Genomic DNA, 16,834 nt, shown 5'->3' on the forward strand with positions numbered 1-16,834 from the left:
GATGAAGACTTATAAAATCTTAAATAATACGTACAATATTTATGCTTGGCTAACTCAATGATTTATTACCCCGTGATCCATATTATTCAAGAAGGATTAGCACCCAAAAACTTATTTGCAACGCGTTGCAGATAACAGTATATAGCCTTGACTTCGATGAAAATCAATACGATTAAAAAAAATCTTTATTGTAAAATTAATAGCAGAGGGATAGATACACTACACCCTAACATTTTTCCGTTGCTCGGAAAAACATGAGCTCTGACGGAAAGGCCCGAGAAGTTGCGATATGTAGTGCAGACGACAGTGGACGTGGTGTCAAGAGTCGGAGAAAACTATAGTTCTGTAGAAGAAGAGATAGAGGCCTACACATCAGGGAGTTTGATTTTATACACTAACTGATATAAGTAATAATTGGGCTAAAATAATATTACTGTCCTTCCACTGCATTATGTTTGATCAGGGACGTAAAATACGCCTCTGGCTTGATTTCATTGGCATATCAAGAAATATCAGACTATAATCTTGATTTAATGATTCAAATTATTTAACCGTTGCACTGACACAATGTATTGATTATATCCGGAAGTTTTGTTTTGTCTTTTATTTAAATCAGTCACGTGATTTTAATAGGCCGCTGACCTAGTCTCGTTCAACCAGACGCTCGGCTGTCTCCGTAAATCTCCGACGAGCCGAGCGTCTGGTTGAACGAGACTAGCCGCCGACCAGGAAGAGGAGTAAACACGAACTAAGAAGATCAAACATGGATATTATATTGTCGCCATTTTGAGTTGTAGGTCTTTATGAGGTGCGTAGTGTGTAAACGTATGTTATTACTGATTGTTGAAGAATTATTTTAATCTAATGCTATAACAGAGTTGGCGAAATTGCCTAAACTGTACCAGGTTATGAGTAGTTTTGAGGGAATCGTTAAAATGGAGTGTGACTAAAATGGGTAGTGAAACCCGGGCCGGGCCGGGATTTTCGAAACTGATAACCGGGTTTTTGTTGATTTCTTAAAAAATACTTATTTGTTCTGTAATTTGCAGGAATACTTTATTACAACTTGTTTTGTCTTTGCTGAAATTTTTATTATCACAGAACGAGTTTTTCAATATTTATCACACATTTTCATTTTTCAGGTGACTAAAATGGGTAGCGAGCCCGGGTTACACATTTTGGCGATATTAAGGACATGTGAACCTGACATGAAACTAATTGAATAATTGAAAAAATTGTTTAAACAGACTCTAATCCATTTGTTTTTGTCAAAAAAGACATTTTAAGCATATGTTCGTGAGTTCGTTTCCATGGCAACGACCTTCAAACTTACCCATGTTCAAAAAATTAGAACGAGACAAAAAACCTTAAATGCAAATTTAAAATGTCATAAAAGACATATTTACAATTAACTAGAAAACTTTTCTCACCAAAATATTAAAAAGGTTAATAAAATACTCTATTTATCTGAAAATGGATTATAAGAATTCCTTTTATTTAATCCGCTATTTTAGTTTGAATTTCCTCTGACCACTAAAAAAGTGACATTTTTCGACGTGACCCGAGCTAGAAAAATTGCAAAAAATACAATTCCCTATAATTACACTCTTATTTTTTTTATGTAATTTTGAAGATATGATAAATAGCAAAAAATTAGTAATCAATAATTGGCATGTTCGTGAATTAGAAAAAAAGATAATAACGTCTGAATTTCCTCTGACCTCTATTGAAATAGATGCTACAAACCCTACATGCTGTTAAAAAAAGTTGTATAATTCAGTTTTAAATGGCAATTTCTTTCAACTAGTTAAACAACACTGCAGATTCTGAAATGATTTATGATTTGTCCTTATGTAAATACATGATTGTATGCAATCCTATAATTCCTTTGAACTTTGAACCCTTCCTTGGTCCCCATATTGGTCTTGATGCTATTTATAATGTATGATTGAGACTTTATCAGAATGATTATGCAGGGTAATATATTACAATGGTTCAGCCTCAATTTGAACTAAAATATAGAAAATGTGGAAGGCCACACCAATTAAATTTCTTTTTTATCGGATCCTGCATGCTCGTGTTTAAATAAAACTTTACAAATCATATCATTATGGACCGCCTCAAAATTTTGGCTACAAAAAATAATTCAAATTAATTACAATCAGTATATTTATATTATACTGATTGTAATTAATTTGAATTTCCTCTATCAATCTTTAAAAGTTTTGTCTGATTTGTAAGGTATTGCATTAAAATGGGTGTCTGAAAATAGGAGAATCTTTCAAATGATTAAAGGTATAAAATGAAATTTGATACTTAATCAAGATAATTCTTTAAATCATATTATCTGATTGGACTAAACAACACTGCAGATTCTGAAATGATTTATGATTTGTCCTTATGTAAATACATGATTGTATGCAATCCTATAATTCCTTTGAACTTTGAACCCTTCCTTGGTCCCCATATTGGTCTTGATGCTATTTAAAATGTATGATTGAGACTTTATCAGAATGATTATGCAGGGTAATATATTACAATGGTTCAGCCTCAATTTGAACTAAAATATAGAAAATGTGGAAGGCCACACCAATTAAATTTCTTTTTTATCGGATCCTGCATGCTCGTGTTTAAATAAAACTTTACAAATCATATCATTATGGACCGCCTCAAAATTTTGGCTACAAAAAATAATTCAAATTAATTACAATCAGTATATTTATATTATACTGATTGTAATTAATTTGAATTTCCTCTATCAATCTTTAAAAGTTTTGTCTGATTTGTAAGGTATTGCATTAAAATGGGTGTCTGAAAATAGGAGAATCTTTCAAATGATTAAAGGTATAAAATGAAATTTGATACTTAATCATGATAATTCTTTAAATCATATTATCTGATTGGACTAAACAACACTGCAGATTCTGAAATGATTTATGATTTGTCCTTATGTAAATACATGATTGTATGCAATCCTATAATTCCTTTGAACTTTGAACCCTTCCTTGGTCCCCATATTGGTCTTGATGCTATTTAAAATGTATGATTGAGACTTTATCAGAATGATTATGCAGGGTAATATATTACAATGGTTCAGCCTCAATTTGAACTAAAATATAGAAAATGTGGAAGGCCACACCAATTAAATTTCTTTTTTATCGGATCCTGCATGCTCGTGTTTAAATAAAACTTTACAAATCATATCATTATGGACCGCCTCAAAATTTTGGCTACAAAAAATAATAATCTTATTATTTTATCGCTAGCCCGCTTGTACCCTTTTCCACTTAATGTCCGACAAGCAAGAAATTATATTGGTGTGGCCTAACTAGGATATGTATATTTTTTTTCATGCAAAAATGATAAAAATATAGATAAGGATAAGTTATAACAAAATATATTCTTATTCACAAAAATCATTTCAAAAAATATTTAAAATAAAAATTTTACTCAACCATACATTCATAACTCATTCAAAAACTCTGTAATTTAAGAGGACTCATATTTTCTGTGAGGCTTGTTGTATATAAGTGTCATAATGATGATCTCAACTTGATCTACATCAGTAACCTCATCAGGGTTATAAAATAAAACAGACTTCATACAGATAAATGGATGGACAGACAGACACTAATAGACAGAAATGATGATTTGATATACTATGCAATCATCAAATTAAACATAATTATAAACATAAGACATATATTTCAAAAACCAGTTTCTCCACATGAACAGTATATAGCCATTACAAACTTCATTACTGCACTTGGTCAGTATAAACATCTTTTGAATTGATATCTATCAATTGTATTTCTTATAGCATATGCATTATCATATTATATATTCTTTTACAATACTAATTCTTAATTGTATGCATTATATGTCCAAATTATTCATGACTTTTGGAGTTTCAGAAATGGTTTTCAAATCCAAGTAAATGCAATAAATCATAAATGGTAGATTATCACTGGTTTGGTCCAGTTTCATATTTCAGGATATGTTGTGCTGCTTATTAATTGTCTTAATATTATATCATAAATGTTGAAATAAATATTGTCATCCTTAAATTACCAAATAAATAATCCAGGGCATCAATCGGGAAAGGCTTTATCAGGATGAACATAAGAGAGACAATAATCTGATTATCAGCTCTTCTCTTCATCACTCATGGTTTCAGTTCTTTACATTAGTCTTATATTTTTCCGCATTGTGTCTTGTATTAGGAATGACCTCGTTAACACATACCAGTGATGTTCTCATCTCTTGGAGGTTTGAAAAGTCTGTATTAAAAAAAACCCTGATATAACTGGTACTATTACTTATAACATATAAGAAGGACTTATATGAAAGGATGATTTTAAGAATCTACATGTAGAAAAATATATAAAATTCATATAGGCATATCATGAAAGTGTATGCAACATAGACAGACAGAACCTTATATAAATGGATTATTCTATATAAAAATTTGATATCAGGTGAAACTTGTCAACATTTTATTCTAATCTTGAAAATTTAAATTAATGTTACTTAACTTGACAATTTCATATCTTATATAACTGTGTGTATTTAGAAATCTTGCGTTTTAATGATTTGAAAATAATGGGGAAAAAATAAGAATTTGTAACAATTATGAACCCAGTACATGAAATCTAAATATGATGTGAGCAATTCTATCAACCGATAAACCATGATATACTAATTTTTCTTTCAACTGTACTTTGATTTTTACAGTTCAATAAAGGTGAATATCAGTCAGCTGTTCAAATGTTTTCACACGTGCGACCAGTTCTCGCCGAGTACCATTTCTCGCCAGTACATTGTGACGTCATTTTATCAACACATAAAATTATAGACGAAAAATGACGTCACAATGTACTGGTGAGAAACGGTACTCGGCGAGAACTGGTCGCACGCCAGTATGTGCTAAAAAAATCATCAATACAAACATATAACCTATTCCTTACAAATATACTTTTCAAGCTAATGTGCATGAAAGTGTTAGACTAAAAATATTTTGTGAGTAAATGTTGGTAAATAAGCTTGTCATATGCTAGAGTAAACTCAGGGCCCTCTATGCGGTCAACCTTACCATTTATCATCAGATGGTTAATTTCATTTAAGAAAATTCGAACTAAAATTGTGTTTATTTTAATTACAAACACTGACTGAATTAACAATGAATAATTTTTATGTTTGAACAAATTAGGAAATATTGTGTAGCTATTCTGCATATAGGCTAGGCGATATTGTTTTCACGTGGATAATATACGAGCATAATAATCTGTAACGTTAACATAATACAATATAGCACATGTCATGATAAGACACCTATACTCTGTCCCAAGATATTTTGGATTCACGTTTGGCTTAATTGTTTGATATTTATAAATACCTCAGGATTCAAACGATGTTCATTCAAAAGTATGAAAAATTTCCAAGATTTCTCAGTCAAAACGCCCCTGTTAGCTTATCAGGTTTCAATACAATGCTAAAAAATGTGATGTCTACGGAGATTTTGCATTGCAGCAAGCCCGGATGATAACGTTGAAATATTGCGCGATGTATTCCGAGTGTATTCCGAATGGAGAAAAGATGTAAACATTCCCCATTATAAATCTCCGTAAGGAATCTGTTTTCGTTCCTGTGAATTTTTCCGAGTGAAAGATGATAATGTGTCAATGAAATTATCTTGGAAAATATCCCTTTCAACTATTTCAATTGCACTTCTTTCACAGGTAAGTGTATTTTTATTAAAAATCGTCCAAATGTGCAGCATAAATATCTTGGGACAGACTATACCATGCTTACTGCTTGCAAATGGCAGGTTTAGATCACAGGGAACTGGTGTATGGTCTCGTCCTTTTTTCCATTCCCTTTTTATGACACCCGACATCAGTTTGTGCTCGCAATATTCGTCATACACTAATAATATCCATCAGTTTTTGTCATTCCGACTTGTTGTTTGCGTCGAGATTTGGGAAATTACCGGAAATCGGCGCAAGTATGTCGTAAACTTTAAGTTTGTAAATGATTAAAAAAGTGAAACCTCTTGATGTAAATGTTTATATAAATTATATTTTATGCAAATTCATAAACTTACACATTTTATATCACTGTTTTAAACCTTAAATTAAGCAAATAAACCGTCGATGTGAAATACGATTGCTTGTCGCAAGACGACAGTTCGCGTTGCGCAATGAACTTGTTTTTGTCAGGTTCACATATCCTTAAGCGAATTACATTGTTGAATTTGGAAACTTATGTATTTAATCATTACAATTTAAGTTAAAATACTTAGCTAATTCAACAATTCCGTCAAAAATGCCATTTAATAATGATGATATACATAGATTAGAGCTTTAAAATCTAAATTAAATTAGAAGCAAGTCAATCAAAAATAAAACAACTTTTAAAAATTGAAAAAAAACTTATCCAATTTATTAAATTTAATTTATTTGATGTATTCATACATTTTATTAATGAAATGTTTTGTAATTGTTTTAGCAATTTAATTTTAAGTTTAATTGAGGAATAAATTCAGTATCTGTATTTCTGTATATTTTGGAGGTACAGTACTAACAACGCTGATCCCATATTTAACCTTGCTCAAAAATCTTCTTCTCAAATACTATTTGACCAGAAAGGCTGTAACTTGTATGGAGGCATCCTCAGGTAGTGTAGATTCAAGTTTGTCCAAATCATGGTCCCCAAGGGTAGGGTGGGGCCACAATGGAGGAATGTATAGAGAAAATCTTTAAAAACCTTCTTCTCAAAAATTATTCGGCCAGAAAAGCTTAAACTTTTGTGAAGGCATCCTCAGGTAGTTTAGATTCAGGTTTGTTCACATCATGGTCCTCAGGGGTAGGGTGGGGCCACAATGGGGGATGAATTTTTACATAGAAACATATAGAGACAATCTTTAAAAATCTTCTTCTCAAAAACTACCAGGTATAAGGCCAGAAAAGCTCAAATTAGAGTGGAAGCATTCTCAAATAGTGTAGATTCAAATTTGTTTAAGTCATGGTTCTTGGGGGTAGGACAGGACCCGATGGGGGATAAATTTTTACAAAGGAATATATATAAAAACTCTTCTTCGGGCCACATGGATGAATTTTTATAAAGGAATATATATAGAGAGAATCTCTAGAGAAAAGTGGAGCCATAAAATGGAAAGGGGGGGGGGGTATAAAGGAATAGAGAAAAATCTTCTTACAGGTACAACAATAAAAGGGGTTAGGTATTTACCAAATAAAAAAATGCGGATAAAAAATTGGCAGATTTTAAATGGTTTATTAGCAATGTCTACTGTACTTATTTAGTTGTCAAGATATTTTGATATAGCTGCAATAATGTAGCCCTCTTCGATTTTTTATATCTGATGTTTACTGGAGAGGGCTACAATTCCACAGGATCTCCGTAATGGTGCAAAATTGATTTTTCAATGCGGCTGACTTCGATCTGAAAAGATCCATTTTTTATTGGACTTCCTTTAGATAAAATTATTTTTTAATTCAGGTTGAACAAATTAACCATATATAAATCAAAACCAGATAAAACACATAAGCATGTTAACAAGTCGTCTTTTTCAGCAGCCATGACAGTTCTCGCGTGATTTTATTGGATGTACGCTTAGAGTTTTGATGGGCTTGATAACGTGAATGTCAGTGTAAATAATCGATCTTACCTCGTTATATCACTAAGACATTATTTAAGGAAGTGGTATATAATGGAGAATTCATATTTACCGCGTTAATTATGTTTAGAATAGGGGAATTCCTATATTCAGTTCAAGATCCGCTCCTGAATTCTCATTGGCTGTCCCAAAATAAAACCGGTCAAGGTCAGTAAACATGGCAGACAAATTCAACTTTCGTTGTTAACATACACGAAAAATAACCGATATATGGACTATACTTGATATTTTTGGATTAATTTATGCCATAGACATCTACAATGTTTGAGTTTAGGTAAGAAATAAAAATGTTATTGTCATTTATGTACGATTTGAGACGAAATCGTTGCAGGAGTGAATCACTCCCGCACTTGCCCCCCCAAAAAAAATCGGGAGAGGGCTACATTATTGCAGCTAATTTTGATACTGTAATTCTAATTTGATCAGTTAAGGCTATTGTTGCTCAGGTGAGCGATTTGGCCCCTGGGGATCTTGTTTACTATCATACAACTTGGCATAGAAATAGTAATCAATATTTAGAATCTATGAAAGACTTTACTTTTGGGCAGAATATTGGCGTAGGAAAATATCATGTTTTTCAATTCAGAATTGCTGCAAATTAATGAGTCTGGAAAAAGGTAGTGACCTTGACTTGACCTTTCTGTGATTAAACTAATAGAATCATTTGGTTATATGATCTGTTTTACTGTGTCAAAATTTCATGAATTCTTATGCCTCCCTTCGAAGAAGCGAGGGCATATTGCTTTGCTGCTGTCTGTCGGTCCACCAACAGTTTCCATTCATTTTCTTTGCAGAGGATGAACATATTGGAATTAAATTTGGAATACAGGTTTATCATGATAATATCTAGGTCAAGTTCGATTTTGGGTACGATCGAGCAATTTTCAATAGAGTTATGGCCCTTGGACGTAGAAAAATTCCAGTTATTTAAAATTTCCGCTCATTTTCTTCGCAGAGGATGAACATATTGAAATGAAATTTGGTTTACAGGTTTATCATGATAATATCTAGGTCAAGTTCGATATTGGGTACGATTGAGCAATTTTCGACAGAGTTATGGCCCTTGCACTTAGAAAAATTCCAGTTATTTGCAGTTTCCCACGGGCCCTGGAAGTTATTGTAAATATATTGCATGTGCATGTATAAAAAAGTAAGGGTAGGACACTCTTTTTGGGGCGAAATCGGGTTTGACGAAGTCTGGGCGTTCCTCAAACGAAATTTCGCGATAAATCGTTCAAGTATACTTTACTTACGACATATGTATACATTCGTTCCGCTCCAATGCTGTTACGTCGAAGAAAAAGGTGTTTTTATACATCCAAGTGCCTAAGAATTTCGCTAGACTGGTTTACATCCGGTTTAATCGCAGTGAATCGAAAGATAAGTTCTGATTGGTTAATAATAAAATAAATCTGCTCGTCAATAAGGTGGCGAAACTGATAACAATTTATGGTGAGTATGTATCAAATGTTTGAAAGGAGTTATGCATATAGATACTGGGTAGTTTGGCCTTTCAACAATGAAATGCGAGAATAATGAAGAAGATTGACAAATATCGATAAGAAATTAAAGAATTTATTTCATTATTGACCAATCAGAACTTACCTTTCAATTTACCTTTCGATTCACTGCGATTAAACCGGATGTAAACCAGTCTAGCGAAATTCTTAGGCACTTGGGTGTATAAAAACACCTTTTTCTTCGACGTAACAGCATTGGAGCGGAACGAATGTATACATATGTCGTAAGTAAAGTATACTTGAACGATTTATCGCGAAATTTCGTTTGAGGAACGCCCAGACTTCGTCAAACCCGATTTCGCCCCAAAAAGGGTGCCCTACCCTTACTTTTTTATACATGCACATGCAATATATTTACAATAACTTCCAGGGCCCGTGCAGTTTCCCTCATTTTCTTCTCAGAGGATGAACATATTGAAATGAAATTTGGTATACAGGTTTAAATCATGATAATATCTAGGTCAAGTTTGATATTGGGTAAGATCGAACAATTTTCGACAGAGTTATACCCCTTGGACTCAGAAAAATTCCAGGCTCTGGGATCATGAAACTGTCTTTAATCTTAAGTCAGACTTAAGTCAATAAATTTGCACTTAATTTTTAAGATTGTTCTTAAAGTGGATCACAAAAAAAAGGGGTAAGTCTGAAATATTGTCTTAAATCTTAAGACTGCTATTAGGCAGACTTAAGTTTATAGATTGTTACCAAGTAAGTTCAAAATGGCGACACTCGTTCGATTTTTAATAAGAAATGATCAGCAAAGATTGCCGTTCCCTTGTCCTCGGGTTTTCTATTTATAGTTGAGGTTTTTTCCCTTTGTTGACTTGCTATTGAAGTTATTTCCCTTTGTTAAAGTGAAAGTGTGTAAGCACGTCTGTATAATGACTGACATGTTATCCAGTAAGAAAATACGCTAATATTTGTGTGAAGCATCTTTTAAATATAATTTTTTAACTTTGTGATACATGTATATAATAATGTTTATGTTGCAGCCGATAGGAATCTTCAAACGAAGAAGAGTTCCACTTTTAACAAATTCGGTCAAAAAATCGCGCGAGTTACTATGATGTTTAAGCTAAGACAAATCTTAGCTAAGTTTTTTCTTAGATCATTTTGTGATCAACTTATGTAAGTAATCTTTAACTAAGTTTGAATCTGAGATTTAAGACAAAATTCTAACTTAAATTTAAGACAGGTTCATGATCGTGGAGCCAGTTATTTGCAGTTTACGTTCAGATGTATGCATTTAATAGCATGTACTATTCCCCATTTGTGATGTAAATTAACTACTGTACAACATTCTATTTCTTGTAAAGAAAAAACAGCTTACCGTAAATAATCGAATTAAAGTCAGCAGTGATATAACAAGCATATAGGGTTAGAATAAGAGAACAACACCATTCTCTGTCCCGAGTTTTTGCTTCCACCACTTGTTGCTTGATATTTCTATAATCATAAATACCTTTGCACTCAAACTACGTTCATCCACTAATATGAAAAATGTCCAGATTATCTGTTTTGAAATGCCCCCCTCTCCCGCTTCAGGTTTGATTACACATCCTAAAATAGGAAGTCTACGTGGATTTTGCATTGAATCAGCCATTTTTAAGCCATGGTAGCTTTAAAAAATTGCCCGAGGTTTCCCAAGTACTTTCGAATGGAGAAAAGATGTAAACATTTCCCTTTATTTATCTCCATAAGAAATTTGTTTTCGTTCCTGTGAACTTTTATGGGTGAAAAATAATAATTGTTCAATGAAGATATCTTGGATATATTCCATTTTATTGATTTCAACTATATTTCTTTCAAAGGTATGTGTATTTTTATTAAAAATCATCAAAAAGTGATAGAAGCAATAACTTGGGACAAATTATAGTTATTTATTAACAAAAGCATTTCATCAATTTAATTTACCCGGTATGCAGTTTAAATAGATAAAAAAGAGAAGATACAATACTTCTTCACATTTAATAAGACTGAACAATTATAATAATTTTTTTTTGAAAATTATAATCCGGCTGCAAAGCATACTTATCAATTTTTGAATAGGCTATGCCAATTTAAATGGATTGTAAAATACATCGAAGAAGCAATGATAAATAATTTTAGATATACTCAAAAAATGTAACATTTCAGAACTACATATTGTATGTTATTCTAGATAATTCCATTAATTTAGAATAATATCTGCATGTACCGGTACCTAGTGCCGTGTAGGTGTCGGTTATTTTTTAGTCAGGGGGGATAAATTTTCAGACAAATACTTTTATTTATCTGTAATTTATCGTCAAGATCACGGCGGTGTTAATTTGCTGGACAACTCTACTGAAGGGATGCGCGGTTTATCCGAGACACCTGTTTTTGACCGCGGGGGTGCATGGAAAATACGGGATCAGCGTTGAGAGTACTGTATTAGTCAAACCCTTTGACACAAGTACAACCGTTAAGGAGAGGATCTTATTTTTTTTTTAAATAACTGTAAACAAATGGTTTCATGATTATTAAAGCATTAATCTGGCAGAGTTATTAACTAGTTACAATTTAACAACTAATTGTATTATCAACATTATAAGCAATAAACATCAGTTGCACAGTATGTTGTTGCATCACCCGTATTTATAACCCCTAAAGATTAAACAGTTTCGAGTAATTAATCATAACAAAAGTTAACTTAGGCTGTGAAAATGTGTTTAAATTGGTTAATTATCATTTCTTTGCCTTTGGGGTTAATTCACAAGATTATGAACTCATAATACAAGGCGACTTCAACTTCTCTTTCAGAGTAAATTCCCACGAAGTTACAGATCAAAAAACTACTATTTCGCCCTCTAGGTTGGTCCTTGATATGATACATATGTAAAGTAAGTAAAAAGCGATTGACTGTCCATTGTGAGATCTAGAATTAGTCAAAAGCGATGCACGTATCAATGTAATTTAAGTAATTGTAGCCTCACATTAAAATTTCTCGCTCTCTCTTTCATTCAGATCATGCTCCCCTTGGTTACAAAAATAGCTGAAAAAGTACGAGTGTGGCCCTTTTAGATTTGATAACTGCCTTTTTATCCTCAATTTATTTGCAAAAGATTTTTTTCCTGGATCTCAAGAGAACATGGGAAGCCATTTGCAATTTACTGAGAATTGTGGGTTCAATTCTGATAACAGAAAATTCATTAGGTCAAAGGGAGCAGTATTTTAAATTTTGTTTTTCGGTTTGGAGTTAGAGCTTGCAGTGCTTGGCGACATTTGTATATTAAATGATATTGTCCTACATACCTGGTTTAACAGGTTGGGACCAATCACTTGAATGGTTCATTATAGCCTGTTTGGGATATAATGTCCTAAATAGTCAGTCACATTCTTTAAACATGTGAAAGCAAGTTATATGTTGGAGAAATTCTTGTTTAAAAGCATTTAAATGTCTTCCTGTCTTTTAAGCACTAAAGTGTCCTGTTTGCAAGAACTAAAGTTTTATAAGAAATAGTCAAATGGACAAAAACTATAAAAGTTATATATCAACCTTTTTATTTTTTCAGAGCATGAGTAAAAAGTATCTGACCATGGACAAGCGCTGGGCCCAGGATGTGTTACGGTGTCGTCTCTGTGAGACCCCGGGCCCCCCTATGTACTGTGACATTTGTCACATACATCTGTGTAAAGCCTGTGTGGGGGAACATCTCTCAGATCAATCCAAAGAACACAAAGTGCTGCCATTTAAAAAAAGAGGATCTACTCCTAAATGTCCAAAACATTCCTCAAACATAAGTGTACTTTACTGTGAACAATGTGACATTCCTATTTGTGCAACATGTGCTTCCTCTAAAGAACACAGTGGCCATAAATTTATTGAAATAACTAAAAACATTGACAGGAAGAAAGAAATAATTCAAAAAGATTTACAAGAACTAGAGAAATCCATTTATCCTACATACCAAGAGATTGCATCTATTTTCCCAGTCCAGAAATCTGCTCTGAATGTAAACTCCCAGAAATTAACAACAGAAATCGACAGACATGGAGAAGACTTGCACAGAGAAATAAACATCATTATCAGAAACATGAAATCTAACATGGAGGAAATGGACACCAAACACCTGGCTGTCTTAGACAAACAGGAAGATGAAATTAAACACACCATTTCTGAAATCACACAGACCATTACTGAACTGAAGACGTTACTGGACTCCAATGATGTCAGCCGTGTCTCTGCCTACAAATCCAGGAATGATGAATTCAGAAGATTGCCTCCTAAACTCACAGTGTCCTTACCAAGTTTTACCCCTCAGAAGATCAACAAAGAACAGCTTTATCAACAGTTTGGATCTCTGTCAGCGTCATCTATCAAAACAGAAGAACATGGCTACACCATGGAATCTCCCGGTGCTGAGTCCTCTCCCCTGGACAGACCGCTCATTGATGTACCACGGATCATCACACAGATAAAACCCGAGTATGATGTAGTATACAATGTGTCCTGTCTTAGTGATGAGGAGATGTGGACGTGTGGTGAGGACAAAATCATGAGTCTGTACAACCTCAGTGGGAAACTAGTGAAGTCAGTCAAAACCAAGTCAGGGAACGTTCCACGGGACATAGCAGTGACAAGGAGTGGGGATCTAGTTTATACTGATGACAGAGATAGAACTGTGAACATAGTGAAGAATAAAAAGATAAAGACAGTGATCAGACTACGGGGGTGGATACCTCTCGGTGTCTGTAGTACCTCCTCTGGTGACCTCCTGGTTGTCATGGACAGTGATGATGATAAACAAACAAAAGTTGTGTGTTACTCTGGCTCCACAGAGAAACAAAGTATTCAGTACGACGACAAAGGACGACCTCTATTTTCATCTGGTGAGTACACTAAACACATCAGTGAGAACAGGAACCTAGATATCTGTGTGTCCGACCGTGGAGCCCATGCAGTAGTGGTGGTCAATCAGGCCGGGAAACTCCGGTTTACCTACACTGGTCCTCCCTCTACTACCAAGATATCATTTAGTCCAATCAGCATCACAACAGACAGCCAGGGTCGGATCCTGACAGCAGACATTAACATTATACACCAGTGTATCCACATCCTGGATCAGGACGGACAGTTCCTCCGCTACATTGACAACTGTCATTTACACGGTCCACGGGGTTTATGTGTGGACACCAGAGACAACCTCTTTGTGGCTGAGTACACAGGTACAGTGAAGAAAATACAATATGTGTAGAACATTACACAGCAGTGTAACATTGTTTATATGTATTACATGTTGACAAACTGACTGTCTGTATATATATAACATGTATTAGCATAAAGATAATTAATTATATTATATAATAGAGTCATGCATATAAAAATATACGTCCATTTAGTTCATGTCAACAATATCATTGCTTTGTTTATCATGTTTATACATCATAATAACAAACTGTTTTAGTGTAGTGATTGTATTGTCAATGAATTAAATGTTTATACATTTAATGTCTAAACAAACTGTGTGCATTATAAGAATACAATCAGAGAAACCTTGTTTGGTATTTGTCAAAGAAATCAAAACATTTTAATGTTGATAAATGACACTAATGGTAAATTAAATATCTTTGAAAAACTTTTTTTAGCTCTCCTTTATATTAAGGTATGAGTTAATTTCTATCCTTTAATATAAGAAAATATAAATCATACATTTTTCTTCTGTCAAACATTATCAAAGCAGAAAAATGAAGGTACATGTACCACATTTGTTGAACATTTGAGTGGTGTTTATTTGATCTTTGTCCATTAAGATTTCTGTCACTGAAGATTGAGTAACTTTTGTTTCTTACAAACTAGTAATAAACCCTGCAGTTGTACATTGTATACCTTAAATAATGTGTTATTATGTCTAATAAATGATTTGTAATCAACTTTGTTAATTGGTTTTAATTAGTTTTTGACCACATAATTTTAAATATTACGGTAAAATTGAAATGGACTTTCATGTTCAAACGGATGGAGGAAAATGTCTGAATGTTTGCATGATCTGGTAAAAGTTGTTAAAACTGTAACCCCCTTCCCCTTTTTTTAAATCGATGTTTGCAAACATGAAAATAAAAAACAATAGACTACCTGAAAGGTTCAGCCAAGGGCTATAGGCTTTTGTTTATTTTCCTGAAACGTTTGGTTGAATGTTTTATTGCATCAAAAAAATTCTAATATAAAGTAGTCATCGCGTCAGTCATTTGTTGTATTACATTGCCTTATTTTTTAATATCAAGCAATTATAAAAGCATGAAATACTTGGCTTTGAGTTTCTAAAATGAAGCACTATTTGAAGACGTAGATATGCATATATTAGTTATTACATGCGCAGATCTAGAATTTTTTCTCGGAGGGGGGGGGGGGGTTCGTCTGAGTTGGGGGGGGGGGTCTGAGGCATATTTTTGGCAATTTTATTTTGTAAATATAAAGAAATTTCAATTTTGCGGGGGGGGGGGAGGTGGGGACTGGATTCTCCTAACCCCCTAGCCTGTTTCCCTGGCCTACCCATAATGCTCTGCGGAGCATTATGGGTAGGCCAGGGAAACAGGCTACTAACCCCCTCCCCTTCTAGATCCGCGCATAGATATTCAATACCTTAAAACCTTGAGAATTAGCCGGATTTGATAATAAGCCGGTTTTCAAAATAATCCACTTATTTCTTGCATTGAAATTACTAAAAAAAACATGTTTTGAAATAAGACAGTCATGACAGTGCCTTTCATTCAGGAAAGATTGTGTTTTCTACAATAAAGATATTTAACACAGTATTATTTTAATTACTAGTATTTTATTATAAAGGTATATACCATTTATGATTAGTTTTAAAATAAAACATCGAAATCTTAAGGAGTAGGTCAAGTAGTCGCCATTGCTAAAAGCTCACTGTTTTAAAGATAGACGCACAAAATTAAAGACACAAACATTTTCATTTAACTCTTACAGATGTTTAGCTGGATATTCTAGAACAAACAAGTAGTTCACAATCGATTGATTACAATTTATTGGTTTCATATTAAGCCGTGGTTTTGCTCTCGTCGTTTCCGGTATTTTGTTTGGATAATGAGCCGTGAATTGAAAATAAATAAACAAAAAATACAAAGTTGACAACGTAAATCTACTGAAAATGTCAGTTTTTTAAAAGTATTTTTAGGCACAGAGCATTGCTTCGAATTCGAAGTTGAAGAGGGCAGCCATACCCCTAAAAATATTTAAGTGTAAAAATTAAAAAAGATTGTTGGAGGGAAGGGGGTTGTTATTTACTACTGAAAACTTTATTACAGTGATTTATATCATACTTTTTGATGAATAATTTCAATACATTTTTTTACAGTTACAGAAAAGTGGAGGGACAATTTTGTATAGCCATACTGTGATTTGCAAACATGTGAGCTCCCTGTTCCCGTGCGTTGCTATATGCCTTTTATTTACTATTAATTTTCCTATAAATTCCCTTTTATGGGCTTAAAATTACTTACCTTCGCCCATCTTCTTAGTGTTAATGTTGCAACGGTGCGGCTCAACAATGACATTATTATTTTCATCTTTGACGACATTCGGACATCATTTAATACATATGTAGTAATAAGCAATAAACTCATGAGTTAAGGGGGA

The 16,834-nt window shown here is 33.3% G+C and overlaps 1 protein-coding gene and 1 long non-coding RNA gene across 4 annotated transcripts; one reads left to right on the forward strand and one right to left on the reverse strand.

Moving 5' to 3' along the window:
* The first annotated feature begins 330 nt into the window (after nucleotides 1-330).
* Nucleotides 331-15,113, forward strand: LOC105336119 (tripartite motif-containing protein 2-like). Of its 3 annotated transcripts, none has more exons than XR_010713381.1 (2): nucleotides 331-808; nucleotides 1,143-1,565. XR_010713381.1 is itself a non-coding variant. In XM_066082923.1 (2 exons), exon 2 carries the CDS (start codon nucleotides 12,753-12,755, stop codon nucleotides 14,430-14,432), a length of 1,680 nt encoding a protein of 559 aa, XP_065938995.1. In that variant the 5' UTR covers nucleotides 731-808; nucleotides 12,750-12,752; the 3' UTR covers nucleotides 14,433-15,113. The 3 variants fall into 3 exon arrangements, 2 of the variants coding, with proteins under 2 accessions (XP_065938995.1, XP_034304697.2); XM_066082923.1 differs by lacking the exon at nucleotides 1,143-1,565 and adding an exon at nucleotides 12,750-15,113 and having other exon boundaries at nucleotides 731-808; XM_034448806.2 differs by lacking the exons at nucleotides 331-808; nucleotides 1,143-1,565 and adding exons at nucleotides 11,994-12,077; nucleotides 12,750-15,113.
* On the reverse strand, nucleotides 3,432-6,011 carry LOC117682048 (uncharacterized). The gene is made up of 2 exons (XR_004596578.2): nucleotides 5,803-6,011; nucleotides 3,432-4,280 (listed from the first exon to the last, which is right to left on the reverse strand). It is a non-coding gene; the product is annotated as an uncharacterized lncRNA (long non-coding RNA).
* Nucleotides 15,114-16,834: the final 1,721 nt, after the last annotated feature.

This window comes from Magallana gigas, chromosome 4 (assembly GCF_963853765.1).
Source record: "Magallana gigas chromosome 4, xbMagGiga1.1, whole genome shotgun sequence".
NCBI classification, from domain to species: Eukaryota; Metazoa; Mollusca; class Bivalvia; order Ostreida; family Ostreidae; genus Magallana; species Magallana gigas.